Source organism: Takifugu flavidus, chromosome 6, assembly GCF_003711565.1.
Source record: "Takifugu flavidus isolate HTHZ2018 chromosome 6, ASM371156v2, whole genome shotgun sequence".
Lineage (NCBI taxonomy): Eukaryota > Metazoa > Chordata > Actinopteri > Tetraodontiformes > Tetraodontidae > Takifugu > Takifugu flavidus.
The window spans coordinates 11,736,494-11,748,215 of NC_079525.1; the positions used below are offsets into that span (position 1 = coordinate 11,736,494).

The window sequence follows — 11,722 nt, forward strand, 5'->3', positions numbered from 1 at the left end:
TAATGCACAAGGAACGGTGTAATAACAGTGAATCTGTTGTTATAACGTTTGAAGTGTGTAAATATGTTGAACTGGCTGTGACAGGTTCCTGCACATAACTTTTAACAGTTTAAGTGGTCAAAGTTGCAAAGTGGCTTCCTTCAGTTTACCATGTTTAAACTTTATGGAAACTTGGGTTGCTTTTTTTAAATATTATTATTATTATTATTTATAGTGGAACCTCCTGAGGAGGAGAGACGCGACTGGAAGCATCCATCACCTCATAAACGGGCCGAATTAGGTTCGGGTTGAAATGAGCAGTTTGGGTCGAAGAAGTCGGTCAAAAACGAGGATCGAGAGAAGTCAAGAGGGTGATTAAAACGGCGGTTAAAAACTGACACAAGCGCCGTTCTCTAAGATTAAAAACCACGGGTTTTTTTTGGATGGGGCGTCCGTCCGCCCCCCCCCCCGTCCGCCTGTCCGTCCGCCCGTCCGCCGCTGAGGGGAGTCGCGAGCGCTGCTGGGAGCTCCATGGTTTTTCAAGATGTCGTCGCTGGAACAGAGGCTGTCGCGAATCGAGGAGAAGCTGAAGCAGGAAAATGAAGAAGCCCGCCGGAGGATCGACCTCAACATCGACATGAGTCCACAGCGCTCACGCCCGCGGCCAAGTGAGTGCCTACCGCGGAGGAGCGGGCTGTCGGTGAACCGGACCGAGTAGCCGAGGGAAAGAGTGTCGGAGGAGGGAATGGAGTGGCGGCGGCGGCGGCGGGGGGGTTGTTATTCTGCCTTAGCTACGCCATGCTAACAGGCTAGATACATAAACAAACATCCAGTCCGCTTGCTCTGTTCTTCTTCCTGCCACTTCGCTGACTCGGGACGGGCGGGTTGATCCGCGTCGGTCGTTGCGAATTGTTGCCTCGAAGGCCCGAATGCTGTCACGGAAAACGCCTGACTGGGAGTCACGTCCCGAGAGCTGATTCGGTCCTGTCAAACGCGCTAAGCTAACAGGCTAGCAGCCCCTGGCAGGCCTGGCGACGATGGGCGAAAATAGTGTCGTTCCAAGTCTACCAACTGTTTGGGAAGGGCTTCTATCGAGTGTGCGAACAGCCTGGTTTAATCCGATCATCCGATAGCGGGGTTTAACTGCGAGTCTTGCGGTGTCAATGCCAGTTTTCACCCTTGACGTAGCGGAGGCTATTTTGTGGAAGCTATCACATTTTTTGCTAACCTTCAACTTGGGCTAATTAGCCAACATTGCTGTTGCGTTTTAATCAGGTGTCACTACAATTGATTTGTTAATTATTTTACTCAAGGGGGGGGTCTAACGTGAATGTTGGTCACGTTGGGGCCCCTGTAAACTCTTCACAGCTCGGACAATCAGCGTGAAACCGCTGTCTCCTGAACACTTTCCCCCCATTTCTCATGAGGTTTTATTGGGGGTCGTTTTGTCTTTCTACAAACCCTTCTAAGACTTTCCTCCATGGGCTGCAAACTCAAGACAACCGCATGAAACGACAAGGTTCCATCCATTTATCTGGTTTAAAACCAGTCCAAATGCAACCCACTGGACAACCAGAATTTCTGGCATCACATCCACATCATCCACAGCATCTATGGCTCATGTCGCCTTAAGTTGATCCCCATCACCTTATAGCATCCATATAAATATCTGGTGATGTTCCATGTTGATTTATGTCCTCTGTTAGGTGGTGTTTGATGAGGCTTTCTTGGTTTCTTGGGCCAAAACCAAAAAGAAAATTGAAGATCTTCCATCCAATGAGCAGAATTGAGTAGCCATTTCTCTATTGTAGAGAGGTTTATTGCGATATCTTCATTATAATCTCAAATATCCATCTGCAGTATGAAAAAGATTCAAAGAAATATTTACTTTTGTCATTTTTATAGCATCACAATGGCCTACATTTTCTATATTATTGGCCTGAGCAGGGTCGGGACACTCTTAAAGCCCCGGCATTTCAGAAGTTTTGGTTTCCTATTTGTGATGTGATCAAGTGCGCGTACGTCTGCACATGTGATTGTCCTAACAGAACAGTGCAGTAACGTGCGTGCGTGTGTGTGTGTGTATTTTCTTTCCTCTGTTTAGTCATCGTGATCCAGCTCAGTCCTGCTCCAGCCCCCTCCCAGCGTGCAGGTATCATTCAATCCATCGCTCTCTCTGCCACTGCACCTTTCTGCACCCTACTTACCTCCAGCAACTCCTTACCACCCTGCTGCTACACGTCCACCGTGTTTTCATCCATTCTTTGACATCAAACTTTCAGTGTGAGCCAACAAGAGAGGAGATTAGGCAGGAAAGAGTCCACCCTTCTTCCCACTGAAGTTACCTCCATTCTGACTGTTTCCCATTAATAAATTAATTTGATTCTGAGCACCTTTGAGAGCTGCAACCTTCAGGTATGCCTGCACATTAGTGTGAAGTTATCCTCATTTCTACACGCACACACACACACACACACACACACAGTTTCCAGTTGAATAAAAGCCTCTGCAGCCTGTCCTTGACCAGGTCTTCCCTCACATTTCATCCTCATTCCATCTTTCATTCCTCTTTCATGTGTCTGTGCCAGTGGCAGGGCAGGGTTTGTGTGTGTGTGTGTGCGCGTGTGTGGACATGCGTTGGATGATTAACCCTCCGTACTCCTGGATGCGTAGAATCACGGTGCATGCGGCTTTTCTGCACGACACAGTGTTTTGGGTTGCGTTTTGTTTGACACCGTCTTTAATCCAGCATCCCGACCGGCCCGTCTGCAGGAGTGCTGTGACCACTTTGGCTTCTCTCACCGTCTCAGTCCCACCGACTGACCGACTGCCTCTGACTTCCAGCTTCGTCTGTGCTGTGCACTCTCGGCCAAAACATCTCCTCCTCCTTCTCGCCTCCTCACGTCAGAGTGTTTGATGTCCTTCATTCTTCTGGCGTTGCCCTCCTTCCTTTTGTAGCAGCACTGTGCAGGAGGCGTGCAGCAGCGCCTGCAACTTGTCACCCCCCCCCTCCCCCTTGAGCTGACTGCCTGTCTGTCCTCCCGTGCATCCGTCTGGAGCCAGAATATGAAGACATGCTCTTTGCCAAAGCCTGCCTCAGTTTAACACTTCCCCTCTCAACTAACCTCTCCTTTCCTTCACTTAAGGATTCTCCCTTTAGAGGCCGACCCACCCCGTGCCGACGCTCTGGAAGTCCTTCCAGGCTGCTGTTGCCAGTTTTACGTGCTGATTACAGTTTATTTTTTTCATCCGCTGATGTGAAATAGCAAATGAGAGTCCGCTTGTGGACCCTGAAGTCAGTCAGTGAAAGTTATTACCGTCAGTGAACACGATGTATTTGTTTCTACAATATGGCAACCTTCAGAATTATAAGAGGGATCCCAGAGATTGACTGGATCAATGTGGATTTAACTGCAGACAAATGATTCAGGGTTTAGAAACAAGAATCATTTCCTTTTTAGATACCTTAAATAATTGTGATTGTTAGTACTGCAGTTTGATTTGTTCATGCGTCTCTTGATAATTATTTAGAGATTTTAGAGAATCATTTTCTAATACCAGTTCTTCATTGCAATGATTTGAAGCCCAGAGGTCTCTACTATCCTGTCATGCCTTTATTTATACACACACTTACTAATACATGAATAGTGCGTTGAGCAGTTTATTTTTATATCAGCAAAACAGTCAAATCCAACCGCTAGCTAACTAGCTGCAGCACTGTTGTATCCTGTCAGATTCTGTTTTAGTGGCATCTGTAGGTGATGATAATGAGCGACAGGTTTGAAGGTGTCCAAACACTCAAAATCCCCTTTATTCACACAGACGTCTCTCAGTTAGAGGACACGACAGTGCATGAATGAACACATCCACCCTGGCGTGCTGGCCTGTGGTGTGAAACCTGCTGCAGCCTTCTAACTGTCCCCCTCTTTGTATCCACTGTTTTTAATGTCCCCTCCCTTCAGCGCTCCAGCTGCCGCTCGCCAACGATGGAGGCAGCCGCTCGTCATCGTCGGAGAGCTCGCCCCAGCATCACCCTTACCCCAGCCGCCCCCGAAACATGCTCACCCTGCCCACACCTCCGTATGGCCTCCACAAGAGCCTGGAGAAGTATGTGGACCTGTGCTGACGCTCACCTGAGCAGCGACTGATAAAAGAACGAGCCGATCTAAAACCAGCAAAACAATCCTGCCGCGTTTACGCATCGGGAAATGTCATTTTACACATATAGTCATACGCATATAGAAGCTCAATGGTCATTAAAAGAAGAGCATGACGAGTGTTTGCAGAAATGGTGCACGGAGACACGTGCACGGCCCCCTGAGACAGTGTGTTTTGTCCCCACAGTGCTGAAATTGACCAGAAATTGCAAGAAATCATGAAACAGACGGGTTACCTGAAGATCGACGGTCAGGTGAGCAGAGCTACCTGGAATGATTTCACCTCATTACTCTTTTACCTGCACCAATTCAGCGTATAGCCAGAGGGAGGCAGCAAACCAAACAGGCAGTTTGGGTGTTGAACAGGGAGAGAAAAGTCCCAGAAAGGCTTCTCACGGGTGTTTTGGTGCAGTTAAGTCCTGCAGGCCAGCTGCAGGATTCACATAGAAGCCCCAGACGCTCAGCGTTTGTGGAGCTTGGAGTGCATATTTGTGCGTCCTCTTCTGTCCAGCGGTATCCAGCCGAGGTGACGGACCTGATCAGCGAGGGGGAGATCGGCAGTGGGACCTGTGGGCAGGTCTTCAAAGTGCGATTCAGGAAAACGTGCCACATCATCGCCGTTAAGGTAAGAAACCTGCTTTTTATTGTCTTTTGAAATACGGCAACAGGTCCAGGTTAGCAAGCGACGCTATAATTACAAATGCAGGAGATTATTCTCATCAGGGTCTCTGTTTACCAACAGAGGAGCGGTATTAGCTGCACAGACAAGCCCCCCATTAAAGAGATGCTTTAATTGCTGCCCGTCCCGTTTGTTAACAATTACCGAATCAGTCAGCTGAAACGAGGGGGTGTTTGCTCTGCTATTCCCGACTGCTATTTTTAGCCACATGGTGGTTTGTGCTTCATTGAAAGGCTGGGAGGGTCATGGATGTTGTATATAATCTGTGTCTCCAGCAAATGCGCCGCACAGGAAACAAGGACGAGAACAAGAGGATTCTGATGGACCTGGATGTCGTGTTGAAGAGTCATGACTGTCCTTACATCATCCAGTGCTACGGCGCCATAGTCACCAATGTAAGCAGAAAGCACCCCTCGGAATGGCATAAATCTGAGTGAAGCCTCCGTTTTTTTCCCCCAGTGTTTCCATATTAATATACCAGAAAAGTTCCTCTGTGGTTCAGCTCAGCGTGTGTTTGTGTGTAGACTGACGTATTCATCGCCATGGAGCTGATGGGAACTTGTGCTGAGAAACTAAAGAAGAGAATCCAGGGCCCCATCCCAGAGCGGATCCTCGGAAAGATGACAGTGGCAGTAAGTGGATCATGCCAGAAAACTGTGCAAATATATTAAAAAAAATATTTATTGCAGCGTATTTGTGTAATTTCAGATCGTGAAGGCCTTGCTGTACCTCAAAGAGAAACATGGCGTCATCCACCGCGACGTCAAACCCTCCAACATTCTCTTAGACGCTAAAGGTCAGATCAAGCTGTGCGACTTTGGCATCAGCGGGCGCCTCGTTGACTCCAAGGCCAAGACCCGTAGTGCCGGCTGCGCTGCCTACATGGCGGTGAGTGAAACCACCCTCGGCCGGAAACGTCTGCCATCATCACTCCAGACTGACTGAAGTGATGTGTCTTCCTGCAGCCTGAGAGAATAGACCCTCCAGATCCCACCAAGCCTGACTATGACATCCGGGCAGACGTGTGGAGCCTCGGCATCTCTCTGGTATTCCGCTTACACCGTAAAAACTGTAGTCATTCGATGTAAAGTTAGCTGTGATTGGAAGGTCATCAGTGCTCCAAATTGCTCTCGCAGCTGCACCTCGGCCCTGGTTTGTTACCTGTGTCCTTCCTTGTGTCCACTAGGTGGAGCTGGCCACTGGACAGTTTCCCTACAAAAACTGTAAGACAGATTTCGAGGTGCTGACCAAAGTGCTGCAGGAAGACCCTCCTCTGCTGCCTCTGAGCATGGGCTTCTCCCTGGACTTCCAGTCCTTTGTCAAAGACTGGTGCGTACACATGTGACTCTGAACATGGTGCTCATGAGTATGCTGCCATCCTGGTCCTTTACTTTTTCTTTCTTAAAGCTGTGTTGTGAGTGTGACTTTACTTGCATGAATGAATTTCCCCTGTCTCGTGTCCACAGCCTCACAAAGGATCACAGAAAAAGGCCAAAATACCATCAGCTGCTGGTAAGGCGGCAGTCCCCGGGCGTGAGGATCATTTCGCCCTGATTATTCAGTTGGAAGTAATCAGTTTCTGTGTCCACCCCCCGCAGGAGCACAGTTTTATCCGACGTTATGAGGTGCTTGACGTGGACGTGGCGGGTTGGTTCCAGACCGTGATGGATTGCACGGAGTCGCCTCGCAGCAGCCAGTGTTACAACCATCAACACCAGCTCCACTCGCTCTTCAGTAGGTAGCCTAGTTTAGCCTGAAGTTAGCCTAGCTTAGCTTTAGCTTTGCCAAGCCCAGACTCGGTCTGTCCCAGTCGAGCCCAGCATTGACAGCTTAGTCTAGCGTTAGAGCCAGCCCACCTGTCCATCTGTCCACCGGAGCGCCGAGGAGTCCACCGAGGACGAAGGGACGTACCGATGACTCTGTGTAGACAGATGGATGAATAGATGGACTGTATAGGGGGGACACTGGTGGATGTCTTTACTATTGTGTTTAATGTGGACAGACAGACAGACAGACAGGGGACGGAGGGGAAAGACAAAGGTGCACACTGTAATTAGCTTCGTTAAGTCACAGTAACTTCACACGATTGTGTCCTGTCAGTCACACTTAACTACATATTTAACCGAACATCTTGTATTTGCGTTAGTCCTATTTGTCCATCTCTTACATCCATCCCACCGTTGATTTTGATCTACCAGGATACCAAACCTCAGTCTCTCGTGTCAACGTTCTGACACAGCAGCCTGTTTTACAATCACGCGTTCTCAGGCTGATTCTGTTGAAGACTGCCATTTACATCTGTTTACATACTGTTGCTCCACTCCAAACATGTGTATCCTTCATGTTTGGAGTGACTATGATTTATAGTTGTAACTTTCTTTTTTTTTCTTTTTTCGGAACCTCGGTCGATTAGATATTGTTTAGTTTTATTAATAAGATACGTTTAGAGTAACATGGGCTTCGTATTTGAAAGCGAGAACGGACCTATTGCAATCTAACCTTATTCACTCGAGTTAAAACATGCATCTGATCACCCGTCACTGTATTTAGAAGCTTCGGAATGGAAGTCAAAAACAGTGAAAAATAATAGTGAGGGCGGAGGGGAATTAGCATAACATTGTAGAAATTGAATAATTTATGTCTTTATGTGCATTCTTTGAGCTGAGGGAGTGTTGAGAGAACAAAAGTCAGATTATTGTTGCTAATTTGACTAATGAGAGAGGGTTGAAGTGGGAAATGTCCTTTTTAATGTCCTTGTTTATGATGTAAACGGGGAAATGATAGTTTCAATGGGGGTTCCCGCACATGCGCACTAAAGATGTGGTGGATACTTGTTCTGCGCATGCGCGAGTAGGAGCGTGTGTACGCGTTGTTGCATCACGCGAACCATCACCGCCATCTAGTGGCCTAGCAGGGAAGCGACAGCATTTAGACACGTCTTCCCATAAACATAACGTATTTTCTGTCTGAACAACGTGTTACTTTTTGAAAATGGGGAAGCCCAGAAAGTTGTCAGGATGGTCGTGAAGATGAGAATAGTGGGGGGAAGAAGGTGTGATGGGGTGAGAAGACAGGCGGAGGAAGACAGGAACGTGGCATGGAAAGTCAGAATTGCTGGAGATGAAAGGGAAGTAAATGACAGGAAGAGGAAACCGCAGAGAAAACATCCGTTTTAGGGAGCCTGTTGTGTTCATGGTGTCCAAACAACATTATTTATTTACATTGTTACTGCTGCTACTTTTGTTATTGCTTTAGATGCTGCTGGCACTCGTTTTCCCCAAAGGATGGATACTTTATTACTTTTTGTTTTCTTTCTTTGAAGCCAAATAATGCGAAATGATGCAATGTCAACAGTACCAAAAAAAGAAGCGCGAGGAGGGTAAAAGCAGGTCGGGGGGGGAGCGAATGACGAGACGGAAGCACCACACACACCTCAAACCTTCGGCTGTGTGTGATGAGTTTAATGAGCCAGTCAGCCTGCGTTGTCACTCTGAACCGCACGGCGTTTCTACGGCGGGGGGGTGGTCTGTCTGTCCGTATGCATGCGTCCGTCTGTCCATCCATCCATCTGTCCACGAGTCCACGACAGTTCACGCCAAAGGTGTCCTGCAGCCCCACAGCGTCGTTCTTATCGACTATTGTTGTTCATTTTAGCTTTCTCCTGTGATGTGTGAGAGATCTCTGTGGCGGAGGTGAAACGGGAGTGTGTGTGTGTGTGGGGGGGTAACGGTGCACTCTATAGGCATCGATGTGGCGGCGCCATCGTTCACCGTTACAACTGCAGCCGCATCCAAAGGCAAAGCTGGAGCCGTCGCCCGCGTGGCGCCCTTCCACCCACTCGCCCGCCTCCATCACAACATCTCATGGGTTGACGGTGCAACGCCACACTGTCACAGAACCACACAGATCGGGTGTGCGTGTGCTGAATGAGTGTTCGGCTAATCTACACACGTGGCTGGGGGGGGCGGGTATGAACTGCTCGACCGTGGCGTGCACCTGTGCTGTGCCTTGACACCCAGGAGGGGCACGTGTGTCATCAACCCATTTGTAATTTAACCAAATATCATTGTCACTATGCAGTCATTCAGTCCACGTCAGCGTTGTAAATATCCTGGTTAGTGTCGGTGCGTCCTTTATTTCAACCCCCCCCCCCTCCAGTGTGATTAACATCACTGCCTTCAGATGGAGAGAAGAGAGCAAAAGTTATGTTTCAGATGAGCTGACATATATTTAAGGATTGTACGGGGGTGGGGGGGGACTGGTGTGGGTGGAGAAACAGATCAATGCTGTAAACTATATTAACTGCATGTTATTGTCACCGTTGTAACTGCCATTGTTGTTTTATTTGGTTCTGTTTCTTTAAAGACAATGGTCGATTGGGTCGGGGATGCAAATTCTATGCTTATTTATGATTTTTACAGATATGTAGTCGTGTTTTTGTTTTGTTTCTCCAAATATGTTGAGTTGTGTGCTTTGAAAAAGACACTTTTTTCTTTATTTTATTTTATTTTTTTAATTTGCAATGTACTTTTTTCACTTTGGACCCATCACTAGTTGAGAATGAGGAGCTGTATCTTTATTAGAGGACAGTGTTTAATAGAAAAATGTCTCAGTGTCCTATTTACCCTCATTCATGTATTTTTATTTAGCTGTGTGTGTGTGCGTGTGTGTGTGTGTGTCTGAGCAGAGTGTGTGTTTGTCTACCAAAACTCTTTATTGATGTGATTTTACCACCTTTTTATTTAGTCCATTATTGTTTTAAACCTGATTTACTGTAGTGTTGTTATTATTATGATGATTACTATTCTGATTATTATACTTTTATTCATTAATTCAGGGCAAAGATGACACCAAATTGAACAAAGAATTGTGTTTTTAGCAGGACAGGGGTGTCTATGGTTCTATAGGTGGCAAGGTGAAGCAAAGATTATTTAAATATCCATTATGCTGTCCACCATATTCAAACGGCCCCTAAAGACAACCTTTATTCTGAAGGTCTGTATGGTTTTATTATTACTGCTTTTCTTTTTGATCAGATATCTTGATGGGTTCATGTTTGTCGCCCTAGATTGGGTCAAAATTGTGTTATTTAATTCTCTTCCCTGTTGTCCCGAACCACAGCTTTTATTCTATTTGATGGTTACTGTTTTGTTTTGTTGTTTTCCTGGTTTGTCTGATGCTGTAGCTGCAAGCTGAGACTGTTTTGACTGATGTTGCACTTGTGATGGGTTTTATTTTGTTCTGGTTTTCTGTTGTGTTGCAGAGGAGAAGAGTCATTTTTATATTTTCTGTAAGGTCGCAGCAGTTATTCCACCGATCGTAGATCTGTGACACGGCAAACAAAATGATTCTACAGTGTATTTTTTCACTGATATTTATTTATTGTTTTTATTTTATTTTATTAAGGCTATAGCTTTTTTTGTGTGTGGAGGGCAAGCAGGACTCGAGGCGGAGAAATGGGCTGTTGGTGGCATTTTACCATGCGAAAGTAAAATATCGTATTCGTCTTACTAGCGAACAGTCTATAACGTTAAAGCAGACATCTCCATCACGGTCCAGGCTTACCGTGGATGTCGGAGCTCCCGGTTTATTTATTTATTTGTTTTAGCTCACTGAAGGCCACAGATCTGAGCCCGCTCCTGGTTTGAACACTGAGCAGACGCGACGCGGCGGCTTGGAACCGTAACGGTCCAGTCTGCAGGTTTTTACCTGAACGAAGGTCCCCCCCCTACCCCCACCCCCTCGTTTTAGAGCAGGCTCTTGTGCCTGGAGGCTGCGCTGAGGTTATGGAATCCCCCACTAGGGGGCAGTAAAACCCGCACACTGGACCCTTTGGAGCTCGTCGGTTTTTAAACCTGTTTTATCAGATGCAGAATGCAAAGTTGATGTGTTTAAGCCAGCTGGTGATGACGTCACTGACCGCACGGCTGGGTTGCCGGTGGGGGGGAGGATTCAGTCCCAGCTGTAGTTTGGACAGTTCTTGTATGTTGGAACACTTTTGACTTATTGGTTTGACACTTGAGTCAGCAGCTTTACTGCCACTCTGTTTTGTTTTTTTTCCCCTACCCCCACCCCCCCAAAAAAATAAGAATAAATGCCATTATATTGTGAATACCTCAGGATTTTTGAAAAAAATAAAACACCTAAAAATCACATAACTACAAACATGGAATGTGTCGTGTTTTTGTTCTTACACACACTGCAGATCCAGCTGCTCGAACACTTTGATTTTTGCTTTAGCTTCTCTGCCACAAGATAGTTTATCAATGTGATAAGGAGCGCGTAAGTTATTGATTGTTGATCTTTACTACAGCTGACTAAGGTGTGACAGCTCTGACCACATCAGCAGGAGACTTAAACACACATTGACTCTTTTTTAAGTGTTTTCAGCCACACAGAAAAGTCCCTGGCCCCCCGGGGGATTGTGACCCAGAACCTCAGTGCTGTCAGGTGACAGTGTGAACCACCTGTGCACGATTCCTCTTATTTTTGTTTGACCCGGGACTCCACATAAAACCCTCCACGAGGGCGACTCCTGCCGGGTTTCTCACCAGAATTCCGAGGCACTCGGGTCCAGATGTGCTCAGACACGTCGTAACGCGCCTCTGCGGACCCCTGACCTCACGCACACTTTCTCCACGGTTCAATCACCTTAAATCACCCGCAGGACTCAGCACGAAGGATTCTCACTTCTGGTTTCAAACCTGCGTCAGCACCCAACGGTTTCCTGGGCGAGGAAGCCGTGGCCCTGCTGAGCTTATTTAGGCTCTAGACGGGTTACCCGTGCAGACTGTGCCCTGTGGCTGCAAAAAGGAGCCAACACATGATCACTCTATCCCCTTTCATTTCAGATTCTCAGCTGAATTCAAGTTTCAGCTTGAAAGCTGAGCAGAATTCTCAGTTCCTG

General features: G+C 47.0%; 1 protein-coding gene across 4 annotated transcripts; it reads left to right on the plus strand.

Annotated features, from left to right (window-relative positions):
- Positions 1-469: 469 nt before the first annotated feature.
- On the plus strand, positions 470-10,980 carry map2k7 (mitogen-activated protein kinase kinase 7). 4 transcript variants are annotated; one of them, XM_057036732.1, is made up of 12 exons: positions 476-647; positions 2,084-2,131; positions 3,942-4,086; positions 4,324-4,390; positions 4,648-4,761; positions 5,091-5,210; positions 5,340-5,447; positions 5,524-5,703; positions 5,781-5,861; positions 6,002-6,144; positions 6,282-6,327; positions 6,414-10,980. In XM_057036732.1, exons 1-12 carry the CDS (start codon positions 524-526, stop codon positions 6,555-6,557), a joined length of 1,320 nt encoding a protein of 439 aa, XP_056892712.1. In that variant the 5' UTR covers positions 476-523; the 3' UTR covers positions 6,558-10,980. The 4 variants fall into 4 exon arrangements, with proteins under 4 accessions (XP_056892713.1, XP_056892712.1, XP_056892715.1 ...); XM_057036735.1 differs by lacking the exon at positions 476-647 and adding an exon at positions 2,262-2,394 and having other exon boundaries at positions 2,086-2,131; XM_057036733.1 differs by lacking the exon at positions 2,084-2,131 and having other exon boundaries at positions 470-647.
- Positions 10,981-11,722: the final 742 nt, after the last annotated feature.

Bases quoted from the DNA above. Each gene is read 5' to 3' on its own strand.
- map2k7 (XM_057036732.1), top strand. From the start codon at position 524: ATGTCGTCGCTGGAACAGAGGCTGTCGCGAATCGAGGAGAAGCTGAAG. The intron at 5,448-5,523 runs GTAAGTGGATCA...GTGTAATTTCAG, and splicing joins TCGGAAAGATGACAGTGGCA to ATCGTGAAGGCCTTGCTGTA. The intron at 6,145-6,281 runs GTGCGTACACAT...TCGTGTCCACAG, and splicing joins CAGTCCTTTGTCAAAGACTG to CCTCACAAAGGATCACAGAA.